This window comes from Heliconius melpomene, chromosome 13 (genome assembly GCF_056956725.1).
Source record: "Heliconius melpomene rosina isolate 202511_hmr_F chromosome 13, ASM5695672v1, whole genome shotgun sequence".
Classification (NCBI taxonomy): Eukaryota; Metazoa; Arthropoda; class Insecta; order Lepidoptera; family Nymphalidae; genus Heliconius; species Heliconius melpomene.
The window spans coordinates 10,214,439-10,238,631 of record NC_140401.1 but is presented as its reverse complement, the minus strand read 5'-3'; the positions used below and the strand labels follow the sequence as shown (position 1 = coordinate 10,238,631).

The 24,193-nt window shown below is 33.6% G+C and overlaps 1 protein-coding gene across 1 annotated transcript; it reads left to right on the top strand.

Annotated features, from left to right (window-relative positions):
- Window positions 1–1,753: 1,753 nt before the first annotated feature.
- Window positions 1,754–23,993, top strand: LOC146532922 (uncharacterized). The gene is made up of 2 exons (XM_085196555.1): window positions 1,754–1,840; window positions 21,448–23,993. Exons 1-2 carry the CDS (start codon window positions 1,838–1,840, stop codon window positions 23,515–23,517), a joined length of 2,073 nt encoding a protein of 690 aa, XP_085052681.1. The 5' UTR covers window positions 1,754–1,837; the 3' UTR covers window positions 23,518–23,993.
- Window positions 23,994–24,193: the final 200 nt, after the last annotated feature.

Sequence of the window (24,193 nt, the reverse complement as noted above, 5' to 3'; positions counted from 1 at the left end):
CTCGGAAGAAGAAGAAGAATAATTATATAATAGGTCGTCGTAGAGTAGGGGCAAATATAAGCGTTACGCTTGTGAGTTCGGTTCCCACTCGGTTGTTCGGAATATTTAATATTTTCATTTCCTCGCTCTGATAAAGAGGCAAAGCGTGGCGTTGAGTTCCGCCACTCGACACGCATTGCTTCAAGCATTCGGCGGGAAGTGGGGATCAAATTTATCTTAATGGAAACAGAGTATCGTAACGCTTCTCTGCGTACCCTGCTAAGTGCGGGATAGTGTGTAAAGTTGAAAACCATTTTTTATCCCTATGCAAATTGTTATTTTCTTCTTACATTTCAATTGCTCAGATATTCGATCAGATTATCTAATAAATAAAATGCATAAAAAAATATTTATTTTTCAATAATAGTGTCAGCGAAAAATGTATCAAAATTTGATACATTTTTCACTGACACTAAAAGTATTTAGTATTCATTAGAGAAGCAATAAATTATTGTAATCTTAAAATATATGAATGTTATGTCTCATAACGCCTAAGGCCTGTATAAATTAAATTTAAATCATATATGCGTACTAGATTATATTTAATATATAAATTTTAAAATATTGATAAGCTTAGCAGCAGCGGATACTTAAACCCGAACGATGTTTAATTATTCTTGTTAAATTCTTGTTTAATTATTTAAGTGAAAAGAAAATTTATTATAAGGCACTCCTTGAGTAAATGCGACGGTGGTGGGTTTGTTTTTTCGTTTTCACGCCCTGGTAACAAGATCAAGCGTAGGGTTATTTTACACCCCTTGACGTGCATAGGAAGTGCATGGGGAAGAAAATGTGTTAACACTAGGTTCCCCCTCCCTACCCTTAACGCCCCTCTTATACGCGAAATACAGCGTGAATTTTTGATTTTTGAAAGTTTTTTTTTTAAATTCGTGTTGTTTTTTCATAATATTGTAAATTTATCGGTATAATGTTATGAAGAAAAAAAACATAATATTGACAATCGAAATAAATATCCATATACATATACCGTAAAATACTGTCGTTTCACATTGTTTTTATAGAACTTTCTTTTCGTGACGACGCCATCAAAATTACGCTGTAAATGTAAAAAAAATTTTTTTTTAGTTTCACGCTGTACTCTGCAATATAGCAAAAGAATAGTATTTTTTATGGAAAAGGACAAGGTAAACGAGCGTTCGGGTCACCTGATGTTAAGTGCGACCCTGTGCAACACCAGAGGAGCTACAGGTACGTGGCCGGCCTTTACGGTGAAGACACGCTTTTTGAGGGTAGCAATGTCATATCGATCTGGAAACACTGCCGCGGATAGGCCATTCCACAGTTCCGTGGCGCGTGGAAGGCAGTTCCTACGAAACCGCACAAAAGTGGAATGCCACGTATACAGGTGGTGTGGATGATATTTTAGTTTCCAGAATTCATCAAAATCTCTTTTTCACCTCTATAAATGCCGCTTTATGAAACACATGTATACAAGTAACTTAGCAATTACAATAATATCACAATTTATGGGAAAGCCCTGCTCTAGCCGGGATAGAGCGTAAAGCTAAAAAAAACCAATCCTGCTTTTATGTTTATGCAGCGACAAACTAGTGTCCAAACTCTCTATTCTCCCAAAAAACCTACAGTGGCTAAGAAACTTTTTCTATTATCAAATCCTTAAGTGTAAATCTAACGTAAACAATATAATATTGAGTGATATTTGGCATGCAAAGCTATATATGTAGGTGGGATGCGCGCGACGGTCAAACGAGTTGCGCACGCGCACGGTTTGTGTTGTGTCTCTGTGTGAACATGCAGTGAGTGGATCTCAGGCGATATGGTAAGCATATTTGTATTATTACCTATTTTTACCAGAATCTAAGCGTAAGCACTTTTTAATAGTAGATAAGGATTTAAAAAAGATATTTTTTTATTTGATGAGAAAATCATTATTAATACTTTAATTTTAATAAATATTATGATTTTAATTGGTTATTTTTACCTGGGCTAAGGTATATTACTAAACTCAAATAAAAATAATCGACTTAATAAAATATAAAAACATGAAAACTAAAATAAATAAAACATGAACTTGGTAGAAATTATTACAAAATATCGTTTGTATTATTACCTAAAACAAGGTAGCTATCCAAATAACAACTTGTATAATAATTATTATTATAGTTATTTGTATAATAATTATTATACAAAAAATTATAATCATAAACATATCTTGTCTTAATATTATAAAATTAGGTAACAAAATATTATAAGTAAAAAAATACATATATAAAAACAGAAAAAATATTACTTAAAAAAAAAACATATTTGAATGCTTATAACTAATTTGATTACTTTAAAACATTTTCTATACAACTTTATGGCCAATAACAAACTACTCGTATTTCCTGTTGTCAAATTTCGTTATTTCTAAAAATCTTCTTAAAATCTCGTAAAAAATTCAAGACGTCCTTTCTAAGAACTTCCATACACTTCAGTGCACTTACATTTTAAATGTCTACATTGATTTGAAACTCGTTCCAAATAAATTATTAATTTTAAGTTTATACCTGTGACATAGCTCGCGTTGATGTCTTTAAGATGTACTGTGTCCTTGACTGCACTCTTAAAACTACATAATTATGTGTACAAAATGTTGTAATGCTATATGTGAAAAGATGAAAGAGACCTTTAAAACTGTAACAAACATGCATTCCTCTTTGTAATATTAAGGGTAAATAATGATAATAATTATGAAAATAGTTTATATTTTTGTATTTCGGCTTTGGTGACGAGGAAAAGCGCGGTGTAGAGGTGCCTCCAGAGTTCGGCAGAAAGTGGAGAACAGATTTTTTTAAATAGGAAACGAGCACTAGTATCTCAGGTTCCCTCTTCCTACCCTGCTATGTGCTGGATACAACGTAAAACAAAAAAAAATATGGCGGTAGTAGATGGATTTACCGAACGTCGCGTCGCTTAAGTTTTTAAGAATTATGTTACATTGAAAGCGGTCGTGGCGCAGTGGCACGGCGGATGTTAAGCGCGACCAGTATGGGTTCAACTCCTACAAGTTGAAGACAAAGCGCGGCGTTGAATTCCGCTGCTCACCAAGCAGTATCTCGAAAATTGGGTAGTGGACGGGGAACAGAGTGAATTAACACTAAGTCCTCTATGCCTTATATATCAGGGCATCTCTATAGCAGGGTTATAAACGAAAAAAACATTATTAAAATAAAAAAAAAATAAGTAGTAATAAAATACATAGATTATTATAAATATCAATAACAACTTAATATTGAATATTTAAATTTAAACATAAACATTCATTTTATTTATAACTTTTAATGTATTACAAAATATTTAAATTTAATTTGTGCTGATCTAATTCCGATAAAAATGTACAAGAATAAACAGATTAATATTTTGTAATATTTATACATATTATGTATTAATTTTATTATACAATATGAATTTTTAATAATATTTATTCAAAATACATAATATGTATACAAATATTTCGAAATATTAACTATTTATATTATTCTTAATAACTTGTTTTAGTTAAAGTACCTAAGTGAAGTAAATTATTTCCTTTTTCCCGCTCTGATGAGTTACAGCGTGGTGTTGAGTTACGCAAATCAATATGCAAAGTCTCAAATTTGATAGGACAGTGGAAAAGCGTATTGACACAAATAAATTTTCTCACTAAGAAAAGCTAAAAAAAGTTGGAAAACCCCTGAAATATTGTAATTAAAATACAAAAATATATTACATATTTTCTAGGTCACACAGCATTAACAATACTACAAGAAAATACTCGTACATATTCAATTATGCATATCTTAAAATTGAGTCATTTACTTAGACAATACTTCTAGTACACCTGCACGCAAAAGCCTACTACGACGCTTATCTAATAGGAACATGTGAAGAATACATTCGTTAAGTTAGTTACCGGTTATTCTCAGCAGACCTGCCTTCGGAGCTGGATTCGATAATTTTAAAGCGCTTGCAGAATGCTATTTAAACGAAAGAAAGTGTTAAGACACTCTGTTCTAGAGAATATCGTTCACTATAATTTGAATCAGTAATTATTTATTGCTTGTTATTTGTTTTTCTTATAAAGTGATTAATATAAGTACGAGTATATATTTTATGTACTATATAATAATTAAAATTAAAATAACACATCTTAATAATAAAATAATATTTTTTTTCACCCCATTCTCCAGTTTTCGATACATTGCACTGCTGTTACTCAACCAGTGACGGAATTTAACTCTGCACTTTTTCTACTAGATTTGAAAAAGGAAAATAATTTTAATCGCAATTATTCCGATTGCGAATTGAATCCACTACCATTGTGTTACAACGCGCACAGGTCAAACGATAAGAGCCTACATAAATATCAACTCTAATTTATTATGTTCATATAAGCTATAAGTAAGTATTTCACACAAGGAGATGTCGATATTAGTCATTCCAAATTGCAGATAACAAAAGTTGTGTCAACGTGAGGTAATCTTGTGGGCAATACGCAAAATGCATGCGCGTATTTGTGAAAGCTATCGAATGATTTTACCTTAGCTTATCTGATATATATAAAATTAATAATATAAAACATAATATATATGCATAAATATTTTTAAAATATACCATTTAAAGAACCAAAAGCGGGAATCCTTTTTAGGGTTCCGTACCAGAAAAGGATCAACCAGAACTCTTATAGGATAATTGTGTTGTCTGTCTGTTAAGACCATTCTAGATAGGATAGAGATATTGAATGGGAGTAATATCAGTCAGGTCTACGATTACTAAAAGTACAAAAATAATCAAGCTTCCAATTCAAAGCGATTAAACGATACATATTTATGCATCGTTTTACTGGATTTTGTATGGAATTCTTCACTAAACTCATCAACTTCTTGTTGGAATTGAAAATACATTTTTATGCTGAATAGTTGTTGAAAAAGGCTACCTTAAATGACGTTAAATGTTTCGATTTAACCCACTGTACCTGCGGTCAGAGTTATCTCGGCTACATATGAATGTGTCAAGGAACATTACATTCTCTAGAAGTGGTGTGTGTCATACACAATTCTTAGTTATTTCAATTGAACAACGCGAACGAAGCCACATTCAAAAGCTAGTATTATAATAAATCTACCAGTAAAGCAATTACAGTCGGCTACTTCAACCGCCGTCGTTTAATTACAAAGTGTCATCACCAATCCACATTTGCAATCCGAACTTATTATCTTTTGACAAGTAGGTATCCTCAAAACGTCATTTTAAAATTAAGAAAGCGGCAAAGATAAAAATAAATTATAAAGCTCTCATGGCTCAATGTTGACTGAAAGCAGCGGTTTCGGATTGTAATTCTATTAAGAATTGCTTATTTAAATGTTATTTCCCTTTCTCCGCTCTAGTGCCGCGTAGAGTTCCGCCACTTAACACGCAACGAATTCTGAATACAGCGTTGCGTGGGGAACAGAATGTCTGAACATTAGGTTCCCTCTGGGTACCCTGCAGTTTAGGGGATGTAGCGTGAAGCTGATCTAATTTTAATTTATTTTAATTCTGTCAAGAAAATTTTTATATTTAAATGTTTTAGTTTTGTCAGTCTCATTAGAACGAATACGTTTAAGTGAGTGGCGGAACTTAACGCCGCCGTTTACCGCTTTTAACATTATATGATATTTTAACGCATTACGCACCATTTTCGCGTAATTGATTAATAAGCTTCCAAATATAGAAATTCTCACATAAACATTAGCTTCAGAAGGATCTTATAAAGTGCATCTTCGTTCTATACTGGGAGTCGAGCACTCGTGACGAAATGTAAAGGCCGATCGGTTACACAGTTTTGTGCAGCAATTTCACTTTTAACTACTTAAATGTTATTTTATGTTTAGTACGTAACGTCTTGAATACTATTAATAAATATGCTGTATATGTAAAGCTTCTTAGGTAAAAGATTATCTTGTCGCAGTGAAAGATTGAATTGATTGATTGAAAATGAACTACTTACTTACATACACTAACATAATAAGATTACTAATATTTTAACATTCGTTACGAAACATGAAACAAAGACAAAGAGTTCATCAAAATTTTATATACAAAAGAGATGGAAATATTTTTCCAATCAATGAAGTTGAGGAACGTTAAACATTCTATAGAACAATACTACAGTTGTTATCTAAAATCTCAACGGTTCACGGATTTATTCAAATGTCTCGACGGCCGGCTGTCGTCGATTGTTATATAAAGCTATGATTGATTGTACTTACTGTATGTTTGTGTATATAAATTTAACTTGATAAAGTGCGGCGTTAAGTTCCGCTACTCAACACGCAATATCTCTAAAATTGGGTATAACGTGGGGAACGGAATGTCAGGTTCCTTCGACCTACCCTGCTGTATGCGAGCATGAAAAAATAATCTTTGAATAGATTTTTTTTTAATACTTACAAGTATAAGTATAGAGCAGAAAAGTGTAAGTAACTAATAAAGGGTTTGTCATTAATTAAAGTATTGTGCCAAATAAAATATATTAAAGAGAAAAATATTGTTTTCTTCTTCATTTTTTTTCTTTCAAAAAAATAAAAATTATTTAATTGTAAGTAACAAACGAACATTAAGATATTATTAATATACATACTTAGATTTGATAATCTTGTAAAGTTGGCCTTGCTTTGTATCCGCAAGCCTTGCTTTAGGATCCACACCATATAAGCCATCCGCTCTAATAATCCCATAAATAGAATATACATAGACGTTTCTACACTTTGTCTATCTATTCAACGATTTTATTTAAATATTTATTACGGTACTCATTAAAAATAATCTTACTTTAAATATATTTGTATTATGGCATTATGTAAATAACAGGTTTAAATATTTCTTTTATAAAAAAAATACAAAATATAAAAGGAAAATAGGCATATGGTTAAAGTCCATGGGCCGTTTTTAAGACGCATCGATTGGAGTCCTACACCGATGCTTACGTTAAAATTTTCATATTTTCCAAAATTTAAGTAAAGCATTAACACTTTAAGAATGTCAAAATTTATAAATGTTGTTACACTAAAAATAAACACTGACTCTAAAATGTCATAAATATAACCACAATCTTACCAAACTACTGAAGAAAGTACTGTAAAATAATCTATAATAATACACCTCTACCGTTCCTTTTACGGCTTCTTCCTTTTCCTCTTCCATTTCCTTACGGTCGCTGATCTTAATATTAAAATTCCAAAGCTACGAGTAGTCGCTGCTATAATAAACTACTTTTCTTTTGATACTTCCTTTATAAATCTCATGCAATTATCTGCAAAGCTAAAAAAATGTGATACTTACGTCACTTTATTTACTGTTTAATATAAATACATATTAAATGGTCATATAGATATTTACTTTTTATTTAAATATGCCTTTGTAAGAAATTTTTGTCTTTAACTATTGCGTTTAACCAGACACCTGCTGAGTCAATATAATCTTAAGTATTTCCTAATAAAATATCTTATGTTTAGGTAAAAAAATTGGGCAAATGCTAAATTAATGTTATGAATATTAAAAAAAAACTAACTGTGTCAATGTAAACGTCAAGTTAGAAGTAACCGCTTGTAATTTATAAGCTAAGTTCATATATATACGTTTAAATTAAGAGATAACGTTAAAATATATTCAGTTCAAGAACACTATAAAGTATTAATACGTAGATTTACATACTGTTGATGATCGTTCGGGAAAACTAGCGATTGAATCTCTAATGAGCGATTTTTTATCTAATTCTTCTGAGCCTAATAGCTTTTGAACTAACCTTCTCCTTCTCACCTTCACTCCATTTTCCGCCCAGCAGGCGAAGCGAAGGGTACCTAGTTCCACCCAATTTTTCAAAACATTGCGTATTGAGTGGCGGAACTCAACGTTGCGCGTAGTCTACTATGGCGAAAAAATGAAACCGACGGCTTATACAGGAATAGGCTTATGGAATATTATATATATATATATATATATATATATATCCTAAATTTTAAATAAATTGAAAGTCACACAAGCCTTCAAAATAAGCAAAGATGATTATATAAAACGTATTCAATGTGTATAAAGTTGACGTTTATAAAATCATCCTTTTAATTGTATTGACTTAAACATATTGTCACTTGACGGGTATTAAATGAAAACCCTCAAGAATCCTGCTAAGTTTTTTTTATTTGTCATTAATTCATAATAGGCCGTTGTAGCGCAGCGGCACAAAGGAGTGACTGCAACGCGATGGTTGTGGGTTCGATGCTCACTCGAGGAAGTGAAATATTTATTTACGCTTACTATATTTCCATTTCTGATGCATTGATGTCGAGGCAAAGCGCGGCGTTGAGTTCTGCCACTCAATACAAAAATTATAATGAATATATAGAAAATATACAAATAAGGTCATCATGGCGTAGCATAGCGTCTGACTGTAAACATAACAGTTGTGGGAACGATTCACACTCAGGTAGTAAACTGTTTTTATTCTATCACTCTGGTAAGAAGACAAAGCTGAGCTTTGAGTTCCACTACTATTCAAGAAAATAATGTCACAAAAATTCGGCAGTGCTTGTGAATAGAGTGTCATAGCACTAGGTTCCCCGTGCACTAGTAGGGCCCGGGTAGTGCTATATGAGTACATTTAAATCTTCATGTGCAAATCGCAATAAAATAAAATATATAATTTGCGATTTACTCATCACCGATAATGCTTCAAGTTTATGGTAGTCAGTACAATCTTATAATTATTCTACTCTTAACCTAGAAACCAGCCAAAGTTAATAACAACCTAGTATAATACAAAGGAAGGCTTGTAAAAATTAGTGCTATAGATGCGTCACTATTCGTGATTTCTTCAAATACCTTTAAGATTGCAGAGTTTTATGAAATAATTGGATATATAATACTGCATACAGTCTTCATATAGAAGCCAATAGAGACTGTACGTTGCTATGGTCAGACAATTTTAAAATAACAATTATATATTCAATATATATTAAAATAATACAACAAACATAAATATACAACTGATGAGGCCATCGGGGCACAGAAGTGTGTGACTGTAAACGCGGCTGGTTGTGAGTTCGATCCCCACTCGAGCAAATTAACTATTTATTTAAATTAATATTGATATTTCTTCGCTCTGGTATCGAGGCTCTGCTATCGAGGCGTTCAGTTCCGTCACTCAACATGCAATGCCTCCAGACTTCGGCGGAAAATGGGAAACGACGTGTACTAGGTTCCCTCTGCCCTGCTTTGAAGCTGATTTTTACAATTTATAAAGATTATATTTTTATTGTAATTTAATAATAATTTTGATATCGAAACGCGTTGATGTCTTTTGTATCTGAACTTAGCACAAGCATCCATTTGTTGATTTAAAGATTCCTTAATGATTAAATCATTAAGAATTTTATTTGAACAAATTATAATTATAAAGTTATAAAGTGATTACTCACTACTTTAACAGTGTGTATGAATTATTTGATTTTTTTTTTTCGTTTATTTTTGTTATAAATATTTCTCATTATAAAAAAAAATTAAATTATTTATTTTAAATATGTCAGTAACATTAGTTTTTATACAATATATTTATCTAACAAAAATATATATATAGTTTATATTTAAGTACTATAACATGAATTACCTTAAATAAAATTAAAATATGAAAGTATATTTGGGTTTTTCTTATTAAGGAAAAAAATATTAAAAATTAAACTATAATTACGTTAAGTGTTAAATTATTATGAAGCGCAAGAATCAAAATGTGATTACACCATAAGTAGTGGACCTCGTGGTATCCAACACTTTCCAGTATTCACTTTCTCAATGTTGCAACACTCATGTTCTTTTGAATTTTATGAAGATGACCAAACACGTGAAGGTCGGTAACGAAATTACTAATGGAGTTGCGGGTCACTGCGTCTCGATAACAGCTTCTGTTAATAGGCTATTCATTAATTATACTTAGATGTGTTAATATTTATTCTAAGTAGAAAAGTTGTCACGTTAAACCAACCAACTGACACGGTAAATATATGATTTAAATTTAATATATCGTTAAAATCTCTCTTCTTTTTTTAATTTCACGCTCTATTTCGATTATAATAGGATAGGCAGAAGGGACCTAGTGTTATAGAATTTCATTAATCTCGAAAATTGGGCAGAAAGTGGGGAACGGAATGGCATAACACTGGGTTCCATCTCTTCCATCCTGGCCATATGCGGGATATAACTAACAAAAAAAAAACCACAACCAAAACTTTTTATTGGCCTGTAATTTATAATGACTTAAAGTCATAAGAAGGACAGACATATACCTACATATTTTTTATTTTTACTAAGATTTTTTATATAACTTCATCAGTGAACTATAATATAGTGGTCAAATTCGACACAGTATTTACAGAATTAGATGCGGTCCAAACTTATTTTGATTGATATACATAAATTACTTCAACGTACGTTATTGTGACGGTAATATATTACCATATGGAGCTAACACACGTCTGTTATATTTTATTTATTTTTATTGTTTTGTTGTTTCAATAAAAGGTGCCATCTTGCTATAATAATAGTAGGTTCAAATTCTACTACTCAAAAACATACATTTTTACTTTTACGCTGTATCTAGCCTTCAAGACTGTGTATGTTGAGTGACGGAACTCAATGCTGCACTTAGTCTTGTTTTTATAGCAATCCCAATTGATTAATTATTAAAAAGGGAATTATTTGCCTTAATTTCCCTTTTCTTTCTAGATAAAGCGCGGCGTTGAATTCCACCATTTATCATGCAATGTTTTAAATGCTATAAAACAATAATAAAACAATAACTGTTGGCTCTACATAACGTATCTATTCTTTTTGACTAAGCTGTAATATAACGTCGACACCCACAAAAAAGATATGAATCTCTCACCGTTTATCTTATGTTCGATCATCTCACCAGGATTTCCGTAAGCATATGTGTGCAGTCTATCAAAACACTTTGAACAAACGTGTAATAATTACTTAATAACTCTTAACAACTAACATAACAACGAAATTTTAATATGAAAAATTATTCATAAATTTCAATGTCAACGCCTCAACGGCGATTGTATGATAAAAAATCATATTCTGTATAGAATTGTCTTCCATAATTCTATATCTTGAAGGAATATATTGCTTTAACATATTATTAGGTGACATCAATACAGTAGGTATATACAAGCAAATATGCCAGAGGTTAGTCAAGAGTTTTATAAGGAAGAATAATACGAATCTCTGTCTATCTTTGTTAGGTAAAAAATCTGTTTAAATAGTGTTAAATCATAACGTCAAGTGTATCTAGTGTTTATTATTTTAATTGGCATACGACGTACAGTTCACGAGGCTTATCCTAAGCTTTGCAATTGTGTGAGTGATTATAAAAGTAGAACCAGGAATACATTTAAAAAAATACAGTTTATTATTAAAAATCAATAATTAAAGAAATTTTCTACGCCGGACGCGTTTTTGCATCCTCATAATTTTTATTCTCGTTTGATATATCCGAGGGGAAGTTTAATTTTCTTCAGGAAATGGAAATGGAAATAAATTAATATCCCCCAAATGAGAACGGAACTAACAATCATCACGTTTACTGACAGGCACTGTCCTACTACGCCACGATGGTCTTGCGATATTATCATTATTTAATTTCCCATATTTTCCTATTTTATAACTTACGTATTTTCTTATTTTATTAGAAAACTAAATTCTTGAATGATAAATAAAACAGATAAGGTCAGTCAAGGTTGACACTGCTAGCGTAAACTAGTTCGAAATGTATACTTCCATATATAGTGGTGACTGACCCTTGATATTAACATATTATGGACGCATCTCTATCATTTTTTTTTAATATTACATATAATTCTGGTGTTGCTCTACTTTTTATAATGGCACATTTTTAACCTTCACGCTGTATTCACTGTAACCTAGTGTTAAAACACTCCGTTCACCACGCATCGCATTATCATTAGCATTAAAAATCGTCTTCGTATCGCATGATGCAAACAAACTTCATTAATTATGCAATCTCAGTTCACAACGGAATTTAATACTGAACAAGATTTAAATGCGTCACTTAAGTAATTTTATGTCACAGGTGTCGTTTAAGGACGTAATGGACAATTTATTACGATTTCTTTTAAATCTGTACGCGGGTTCGCCCGCTTAAAGTTATTGTTACATTATAGATAAATTATTACATGTAGTAACATCTGAGTTTAAATGCGAGGGTTTTGGATTCGATCCAGGTAAGGCGGAATTATTTTTGAAATTATGAAAATTAATAAAATGGCGGAATGACTATGAATTTTAAAATACATATAGGGAATATTATTTATATTAGAACGTATCAATAACGTCCGTATATCATAAAATACCTATATATGTTATTATATTGGTCCCAAGATCTTTATATATACAATATTTTTACTTTATTCAATAATATTAACTACTGATTGAACTTTTGAGCACAAAGAACTCATTATTTAGTGATTTTAGTAAGTAAATATAATGAAATACCCCATGTGGAGAACGAATATAAAAACATCACGTACTTATGCAGGCACTGCTCCAATACACCACTACAAGCCTATATTTTTTATAGCAAGGCTGGCAGAAGGAACCAGGAAACCTAGTGTGAAAACGCCCCGTTCCCAGTAAAACACTTCCATTCCTCATTTACCGCCGAATTTTGAAGGCAATGCTCGTTGAGTGGTGGAACTCAATGCAACGTTTTGTCTCGTTATTTCAATATTAAATATTCATTCCACCAAGTGAGAATCGAACCCATAACCGTCGCGCTTACAGTCACACGCTTTTGCCACTGTGCTATGACGGCCTCAGCATTAATAGTATAAAATCTTATAATACGCAAAACCTTTAATAGCTGACACATTTAAACATTTAATTCATTTAATCACAATACGATTAAAAGGCACTTAAATGTGTAATTAGGACTTCAAAAACACTTCACATACATATATGTAGAGATTGACGAACTGTCGTTGGTTGATGCCTGGGTTAATATTATCGCACTAGTGGTCGTTCGCAACTTCGTTTTCGTGTACTATTAAATATTAAATAAAAACTCGTGTTTTCCTATTTCCGTAAGAATTTCTTTTTTCTTAGCGGTCCTTGCATTTCTCAAGAAATCTCATTTCCTTTATATATAATTTATACGTATATATAAATTTATGTATATCTATACTAATATAATAAAGCGGAAGAGTTTGTTTGTTTGTTTGTTTGTTTGTTTGTTTGAACGCTAAGATCTCTGGATCCACTGGATCGATTTACTTTGTTTTTGATTTGTATAAAAGCTACATTCTTCAGAAGTGCTATAGGCTATATAACATTACATTACAAATATGTACTAATAAATTAAAAAACTTTCTAATTTGAAATGCAATTTATTCTGCCATGTTAATAACAACCGTCGTCGCTACGCGACCGCGTTTGTTACCGCGTCATTTTGATATTCATCCTTATGAAAATAAATATAATAGTCACTTTTAGCATTTCATCTAGATTGAAATTATATTTCTATAGAAATTATATTCTTATATTTCAAGCAGGCGTAGCCGCGTCCGGGTCCGCTAGTTATAGATAAATCATGAATAAGATCTAATAAAACAGTAACATAGCGTCGTCCCAGTAACATTTTATTTACATAGTACTATCGTGATGACATTACTAGCATACACAGCCTTAATTAACTGACAATGTCGTACTATAAAAAACATTCATAAATATTCACAGATAAATACAATTATAAAAAAATAAATAAATTAGCTTCACGCTGTATCCCGTACATATCAAGGTAAGCCGAGGGAACCTAGTGTCAAGACACTCTGTTACCCACTTTCCACCGTTTTCTAAAGGCATTGCGTGTTGAGTGGCGAAACTCAACGCCGCATTTTGCCTCGACACTAGAGCAAAGGTATGAAAATAAAAATTGAAATAAATATTTCATTTCCTCGAGTCGGGATCGAACCCACAACCAGTCGCGTTGCATTCACATTTTATGTCCTTACAACACGACTGGCCTCTGAAGAGAGAGTGACTTAACACTTTGTGCGAAACGTGACATTGCTTTTTTTATTAAAAAAAATCCTTTAATTTTATAGATAAGAAGAATAGAAATTATATTTAAAAGACATCTTCTATGAAATGTTTTACTTTGATGACATTATTAAATAGAGCCAAAGTCTAGCTATACACATTATGTTTGTGTTGGATTTCCCCTATTAGTCGAAAGAAGATAAGGAAATAGAGAAAAAAAAACAGATATCCAATTCAAGCCATAATGTTCACAGCAATATTTAATATATATAGAAAATTATAACGACATATAGCTTACAATCATCGTTTATTTCGTAATATATAGTCAATTTAATGTTACACATATATATAAGTAGTAGTTAGAAGGACCTCTGGCCTGACAAGCGCTTTCAAAACATCTTTACAGCGCTATACGCAAGTTTTACCTGTCACGTGCGACCTTGAAAGCTTACTTATTTTTACACTATTATATAAATAAATGTAAATACATAAATTTCAAAAGCTACCATATATATTTGTTTATCTTTTAATTATTCATACAAATATAGTAGTAGTTAAGTAAGGTAACGCGATAGTTGTAAGTTTTATGCCCCTTCGAGGAATTGATTACATTTAAATGATTTTCACTACTCCTCGTGATAGACTAAGCACGGCGTTAAGCTTCGTTAGTTATCTTGAATTGACTGAAATATATATATTTTTAAGTCGACTGGAAACCGATAATAGAGAGTTGACTGAGTTCTCTACCAAAGCTTAAAAATGAATACAAATAAAAACAGTCATACGTACATACATATGTATGCTTAAATATTTTTGTACATATCGGGCTATCCGTGCTGTCACCCAATATGTAAGTACACATTTTTTTCAACAAAATTCTACTGAAATTCCGACAGTATACTGCTTATAGTGTGTCATCGAAAAGTCCATATCGATTATATCCGTTTCGACGATGCTTTATCGTCGATCGAGGTTGACTTTAAATGTCAAGGTTATTAATGAAATTTGTAAATAATTATTATTTACTGCAGTTATATTAGTAAAATTTAATTTCTCTAATTAATAGTAATTAAGTAAATGACTCAACTTACAGGAATAATTTTTCTGTAATTTAAGATTTGACTTTTACCACTCAAATTTAGTCAGAAAATGGAGAACAGAGTGTTTCGACACTAGCTTCTACGCCTACCCTGTTAAGAAAAGGCGTGTAACTAAAAGAATTGCTAAGAGTCGCGTCGTTTTGATGTATTCCAAGTGTCTCGTATAATCATAAATTAAAACATTTCTTGCATAAATAAATTTTTAGTACGCACCGAATGATTAATTATTCAATGTCTCATGCACTGTCAAAGCGTGTTGTGCAAGAGCAAAGGGCGTCGCGCCGTATACGGCGGCGAGTGGCATTCGGAGATTATTCTTCTTATGTCCAAACGAATAAATTTCTTTTATGAAGTAAACAATTGGTTGTTTTTTAACCGATTTTAGTGCAAAAGGTGTTATGTTTTTTTTATGGTGGTTGTAGTTAAGTTTCTTTAACATTAAATAAATTTGGAATTTTTTTTGGGATTAGTTGCGTTGGTTGTGGTTTTGAATTCAACAGCATAGGAATTTATATTTTTGAAAAATATCGATAGTGCATAGCACTAGGGACTCCGTTTCTCTCGCCCTATCCTGCTATGTGCGTGTTACAGGTGAAGCTAAAAAAAATATTATAAAGCTGAAGGGTTTGTTTGGTTGAAAGCCTTAATCTCATTAAAAACTAGTCCAAATTGAAAAAATATTGAATTATTAGATATTCATTTTATCAAGAAAGGCTATACACAACTCTTAGTTGTTTCTTTTTCGCTATCGCTATCTATTCGAGACGAAACTGAGGGTAAAAGCTAGTATCCATACATATTACATATTATATATCTATATATATAAAATCGAAAGGTCACTCACTCATCACGAAATCTCAGAAACTACAAGTGCTAGGAATCTCAAATTTTGCATATGAGTTACTTATAGGACGTAGGTGCTCGCTAAGACGGGAATTTGTAATATTCGACTTCTAAGGGGTTGTTTTTGGGGTTGAAAGTTTGTATGAAACTTCGTTACTACAAATTCTAGGAGTCTCAAGTTTTGCATGGACGTCACTTATAGGACGTAGGTACTCATGGAGACAGAAATTAATAGTTCACGCAGGCGAAGCCGCGAGCGGGCCGCTAGTATATTATAAAAAGGTTTAATTCGCTTCAAGTAAATTGAAGGGTAAATCAAGTTTCGGTGTCAAGTAGGCATTATGTCATCTCTTACACAAGAGATAAGTATGCATTGTTTAATTTGTATTACTATTAGTTTATGTTATGTGAATTATTATTATCGAGCTATATTAGATTGCGTATTCTGTAACTCTATTCTATTTGAGATGGCTTAGTAAACACCAAGCTTTGTCTGACTAAGAGCGAGTAAACTATTTTTTTTGCTACACTCTTTATCTCACATACATATATATCGGCAGAGAAAACCTAAAGTTGAGACACTCTGTTCTTCACTGTCCGCCCATTTTTTGAGACGATACGTGTTAAATGGCGGAACCCAACACAGCACTTTGTCTAGTTACCGAGGAAAATGAACACACTTCATTGTTTCGAGCGGTAATCGAAGCCGTGATCAACCACACTTTGTGCAACTGCACAGAAACCAACCGGCCACGAAATTCGCGAATAATATAAAAAAACAAATACATATAATTACAAAATTGCAAATGTCGATCGACGTTTACCCTTAACCTTTATGTTAACTATTATTAATAAGTAACACGGACGTACTATCACAAGATCTTATCCAAAATAAAGGTTATCCAAAATAACGAGCGTCAAACACAAGAGGTCTCTTCACATGTCCGTTTAAATCCGACCTATGGAAGAGGTCAGATAAAATATGGCAACGCTTCTAGTATATAAGATGGGTAGTGAAATAACGAAACGAATTTGTAATTGCTGAAGTTGCTGTAAATATGTATTTAATTGGGTTGTTCCGCGTAATGGACATGTTAAATAATTATCGATATCTATATATATAAAACTCTTCCGTTACTCAGTGATTGATACAAAAGTTTACAAACTTAGGACACATTTATCTCTCTCTCATTTTGTATGAAATGAACTAAAAATATAAGTTGGTAATAATTTTAAAAAATCTAACCAAATCGACTTTACACTGTATCCCGCACATAGCAGGGTAGGCTGAGGAAACCTGGTCTTAAAAAACTCCGTTCCCACTTTCCGCCGAATTCTGGAGGCTTTGTGAGTTTCCTCGAAGCCAGAGCGAAAAACTAAATGTAAATAAATATTTCATTTTCTCGAGTGGTGATCGAACCCAACAACCAAACGGTGCTCCTGTGTGCCCCTGCGCCACGACTGGCCTTGTAATAATTTGTTTCTATGAAATACCTATAAATTTAGACTGTTCCCATTTTTCCTCTATTTTTTTTATTATAAGTCCTCATTACTTGGCAATTTTCATAACTCATGGTTCACTGGAAGTATCTTATAGATTTTGATAACGCGACGAATTTCATACAAAATTCAGCAAACTCGATCATAAATGTTCGTAATTTTTGATAGCGTTAGCTCAGTGATGCTTGATTTTTTTTGCTTTAAGGGACCATAGATATTAATGTCAGCTTGATACCTCCACGTGATCTTGAGATAAATGGTCTTGACAGACAGACAGACGGACAACAAAGTGACCCTAAGGGTTCCTTCCGTTTTTACCTTTTGGGGTACGGAACCCTAAAAAACAATAAAATCACTAAAGCATAATAGAGTGACAGACCGACAAACTATTACTTCATACACAATGCAGTAGCTAAGATTTTGTATTTAGTAATAGAAAAAAAAAATATTTGCCAAACGTTTAACATTACATCATAGTTAAGTAAAAATCCAAACAATGCACATTGCACATAGTTAGTCTAATTTGTCAAGCTTCTTAAACAAACTATTTCTTGTTATATAACTTTGAGCAAGTAGTTGAAGGTTTTGAATACCTACGTTTAAATACTCAAGTTTGTCAAATAAATAATGTAAACAACAAAATTATAAAATGTCAGTTTGATTTTTCTATTTTTTTAGCTTCACACTGATTCTTGTATATAGCATGTTAGGTAAAGGGAACCTAGTGTTTTAACACTCCCACCGAATCCTGGAGGCATTGCGTGTTGAGTGGTGGACCTCAACGCCGCGCTTTGCCCCAACACCGATAAGGAGGCTGTCATGACAGCCAGGGGAACAAGCGTGTGACTATATTCATTTCCCCGTTCTGGCAACAGGACAAAGTACGGTGCTCAGTTCCACCACTCAACCAGCAACGTCTGAAAAATTAGACAGAACCTGGGGAACGGAGTGTGTTTGCACTACATTCCCTCTGCCTACCCTTCTATGTGCGGGATAGAGCGTGAACCAAAAAAAGGTCAGGTTCAAGATCCCACACTCTTTCAATAATTTACGCAAATAACCGTTCACCAAGTGTTTGAACTTAACATTACATACGGTTTATGATAATATGTTGACCTCGTAATTGCTCTATCGCAACAGAAGAGGTTATTTTGTTGCTTAGTGTGACATTTTATATGTTGTTATTAGAATATTATATTTAGATTTACTTTATTTTATAGTATATTTGTAATATTTATGAAATATATATTTTTAAAAATATATATTTTTTATTTTCACGCTATAATCCGCTTATAGCGTAGCGGAGGGTAGAGGGCAGAGAGTGACCTACTTGTGACTTTAAAATATTGGAAATCAAAGAATTTGAAGAAAAAAAACCTTAGCTGATTCCATTAACAGTAGGAATTAACTTTTGACACCGGTATTTGACAGCCTCCGGCCAACTCGCAGATGTCTGCTTTAGAACACGTACGAGGATTGTTACTCAATAAGTTACTTTAACTGTTAGTTATTTCGTTATCGGATTTATTGTTTGTATTTAAAGATTTTTTCGCAATTTTTATTACTTTTAGCGTTCCGTACTTCCAAATAAAAAAAACTAAGTCCGACATTTATTTAACCAGTGTTGTTTAAGAGTTATAATAATAATTAATTACTTTATTTCACCGTCTACAGTTGGGCATCTTTTCATTTTTTACTTTATTTATCAGCCACACGTTGTATCCCGCATATAGCAGGGTAGGCAGAGAGAACCTTGGGTTAAGACACTCCGTTCCCCAGTTTGCGCTGAATGATTCGAGGCATTGCATGTTGAGTGGCGGAATTCAACGCCGCGCCAGGCTTTTTGCTTTGGTACCAGAGTGAAGAAATGAAAATATTAATAAATAATAGTTCATTTCCCCGAGTGGGGATCGAACCCAAAAACCCGTCACGTTACAGCCCAATCCTTGTGCCTCTGCCCCACGACAGATTTTTTTACTTTATTTATATTCAAGTGGATTTTATATTTATAGATCAACAAAATAAAAAAAATAATCATTCATAACGATAAGTTTGTGAAAATATTAAAGAGCTCACAATGGCTAGTAATTCAATACATTATGCTTGTCAAAGTAACATATTTATTACAAAGATTGTATAAAATATTCTACGTTCACTCTCAATTTGCATATAAAACGGTGCGCCTGCGCATTCTCTCAGGTTCATAGAGATGTAGGTGTTCTTGAGTTATAAACTCTAATAACCATATTGATAAATTAGTTATTTTTTAATTTATTTTGAGTAATATTTCGCCGTTGTAAACATATAGAACGAAGAACGGAATATTCAAAATAATATAAATATCTACGATATAAATTTATATAAATAAAAATAAATTTATATAAATTAAATATCTTCTTTATAAAATGTCTTCAAAGGACGGCGTTGAGTTCCGCTGATCAACTAGCAATATCTCGAATATTGGGCGAAAAATAGAGAAAAGAATGTCTTAACACCAATTTCTTTATGCCCACCCTGCTATTTACGGAATGCAGGGTGAAGTTAAAAAAATGTCTACGGAGAATTATAATTAATTTACATAGAATATTATTAATTTACATAGAATAAAACAAATAAATATTGTTCATTTAAGCTATTAAAAGTGCCTTTAAAAATTACTGAGCAAATGTTACCATCTGTCTTACTGCTTTTGAAGGTTACTGTTATGTTATGTATGTATGTTATGTATGTTATGTATTTATGTTCATTTAAGTTTAATTAAACAAACATACCTTTATTTTAAATTAATTCCAATAACATTTCCATTTTCATAATGTATGCGTTTTGTTATCTTTTCTAATTAGACAAAATACGGCACAAAAAAGCCACCGTGGCGCAGGGGAACAAGCGTGGTACTGTAAACGGTTGGGGTTCGATTCCCACTCAAGGAATGAAATATCTATTTAATATTTTCATTTGCTCGCTCCGGTAACGAGGCAAACAGCGGCGTTCAGTTCCCAGGTTCCCTCTGCCTTCTCCTACTGTTGTGCGCAAAATTAAATTAAATATTTACATTACAAAATTTTTATTACAATTGTACGGTGGCCTAAATTTTTGTGCAAATGTATGTAAAACACTATTTAACTAACTAATTAAACATTTTCGACACGCGCCCTCCACCATCATTATTAAGCCAACATCGTATTAGTGCAACCGTATTTCTGTTTGTTCATTAGTTAATACGTTTATTTTGATGTTTGCTTATCTTCCGTAATATGCAAGGCAAGGAGAACGTTGTGCTAAATCACTCCGTTTTCCACCTTTCCTTTAAGGACTTTAGGTTGAGTGGCGGGATATAAATTTGTTCAACTTATATAATTTTATATAAAACGTTGAGCTTTTTAAAGCTATTAAAAGTTACTGATATTAGTTTTAACATCTTCATCGGCTCTTCAAGTAATAGCTATATTTTTATTCAGTTGATTTATTAATCTTTACATAATATACAAGTTTATATAGGTAAAGTACAAAGACACAATTTAACTATTAAAAGTTAATGAATGATACCAACAGTCATCAGCTTACCCAAATAACTAGATAGGATACAACTTGCCTTCTAAAAGTCCCTATAATATTTAAAAGATTTTCCCCATAAATTGTAATTCCTAATCGTTGTGGAGTTGTGTTTCCTAATATCATCATTATTTCAGTATTTTCATCAGATGATGACTGCAAGAAGAAAATTGTATTTGATTAAAATTATACAACAATAAATTATATTTTATTAAAAACGAAGTTTAAAAAAATATTTCATATGATTAATAACAAACAGTTACTTTATTTTTAGAAAAAACATAAAAATAAAGCTAAAAAAATCCATTTTCTTTTACAGAGGCTGTCACTGCACATAGCGGTGGTCTTGCTCGCGGTGTACCACACCTGCAAGGCAGACCGGCTCTACCGTGCAATACCTAATAATCCTATACAAAATTATGCGATAATTGGAACACCGATATCGGCTGATTTGAACGAAGATGGATATTTTTATCCAAAGCCAAATATACCGTTCCCACCACCTCCAAGGCCGACCAGACCACCTCCACCACCTCCGCCACCACCGACGACTAGAGCACCAACATATAGCACTATTTTAGATGTTACTCGAACTACAGGATATAATTATCCTACGCCCAGTATTCCTTTCACGTTCCCAACTCGACCCCCACCTCCACCGCCACCACCAACTAGACCCCCGCCTCCACCACCGCCACCACCAACTAGACCCCCACCTCCACCACCACCACCACCAACTAGGCCTCCTCCTCCACCCCCGCCTCCGCCAACTAGGCCTCCTCCTCCACCCCCGCCTCCGCCAACTAGGCCCCCTCCACCACCAACCAGACCCCCACCTCCGTTCACTTCACGGCCGCCAACATACAGTACAATATTAGATGTAACACGAACCACAGGCTACAGCTATCCAACGCCTGTTATTCCGTTCACTTTCCCAACAAGGCCGCCACCGCCACCTTCAACTAGAAGACCACCTCCACCTCCCCCACCTCCACCTACAACAAGACCACCTCCGCCTCCACCACCACCGACAACGAGACCACCTCCCCCACCACCGCCTACAACAAGACCACCTCCGCCTCCACCACCACCGACAACGAAGCCACCTCCCCCACCACCGCCTCCACCACCAACGACAACGAGAAGACCACCACCTCCTCCAACTACTAGACAACCAACATACAGCACGATTTTAGATGTTACTAGAACTACAGGATACAGCTACCCTACTCCTAGAATTCCTTTTACGTTTCCTACGAGACCTCCTCCACCTCCACCAACGACAAGGTGGCCACCACCACCTCCATCCCCAACCACGAGGCCACCACCACCACCACCCCCGTCTACAACTAGACCACCACCTCCTCCGCCACCAACTACTCGACGTCCAACACCTCCCTCTACTCGCAGACCTCCAACATATAGCACTATAATAGATAACTTTAGAACTACTGGTTACGATTATCCAACCCCTAAAGTACCTTTTACCTTCCCAACACCATCAACTCCGAAACCTCCACCATCTTCTACATACTTACCTCCAAGCACCAGGAGGACACCACCTCCAACAAGGCCACCTCCTTCAACTTACCTGCCTCCATCAACACGAAGGCCACCCTTACGACCATCTACATCACCTTCTCCTCCATCCACTTACCTTCCCCCTACAACAAGACCACCACCACCAAGGACACCACCATCAACTTATTTGCCTCCACCTACAACAAGACGACCACTTTCGACTACCAGATTACCACCACCACCTCCACCCCCGACCACTAGGCCTCCACCTCCACCTCCACCGCCGACAACCAAAGCTCCACCGCCGTCTACTCGCCGGCCTCCCACATATTCAACACTATTACCCGACTATAGAACTACTGGATATGATTACCCTACACCAAAAGTAGTATTTACGTTACCAACACGTCCACCTACTCAGGTGTCAACTTATTTACCACCCTCGAGAACACCACCTGTATACATTCCACCTTCAACAACTAGAGCTCCCCCTGTATATATTCCGCCTTCTACAACTAGATCACCTCCTGTATATATTCCTCCTTCGACAACTAGAGCACCACCTGTATACATTCCGCCTTCGACAACAAGAGCACCGCCTGTATATATTCCACCTTCGACAACTAGAGCACCGCCTGTATATATTCCACCTTCGACAACTAGAGCACCCCCTGTATATATTCCACCTTCGACAACTAGAGCACCCCCTGTATATATTCCACCTTCGACAACTAGAGCTCCTCCTGTATACATCCCACCCTCAACGTCTCGAGCACCCCCTATATATCTGCCCCCCTCGACGCGACCTCCTTTCATACCCGACCAAGGATATTTTTACGACAAGCCCGCAGTACCTTTCGTGTTCTAATTTAGTTTAGATATTATTACTAAAAACGCCATAAGTATATGTAAATGTGATACCAAACTGCGTATGGTTGTTGAAGATGCATGTAGTACATACGAGAGTAAAAAAAATAAAAAATAAAATGAAATTAAGTATAAACGGTATTTAACTTGAGAAATCTGTCTCAAATATTTTTTTTAATATTTTTTTTGTTTTATATGATTACATATTATTTCGGATATAAATCATAAAAAAATGTGATTAAAATATCTAACCTAAAATCTCAATCACTTTAGTATCATTGTTTAGTATATACCAATTGTTACAAACAACGAGTATGTACCTACACACTTATACGAACTATTTATAATTTCTATATTATGTATTTATAATAATTACATTATAATACTCAGAAAAATGATTGTTAAGTCGCCACTGCCTTAAACTAATGCTAATTTTAAGATTGTAAAATATATTTTTTAAATAAAATTAAATTAATATTTTGTTTTTTTATTTTAACACTAGCGACCCTTTTGCGGCTTCGCCCGCTTTAACTTCTGGATTATTCATATAATGTATGTTTGCAAAGCACTTAAGATAATGTGAAAATTAATTAAACCCTAATGCAACCCGCATTTTCGTAGTTTCAATAAGGATTTTCCAATTGTTTTACACAGCAAGGACTTTTTAGTAGGTACCG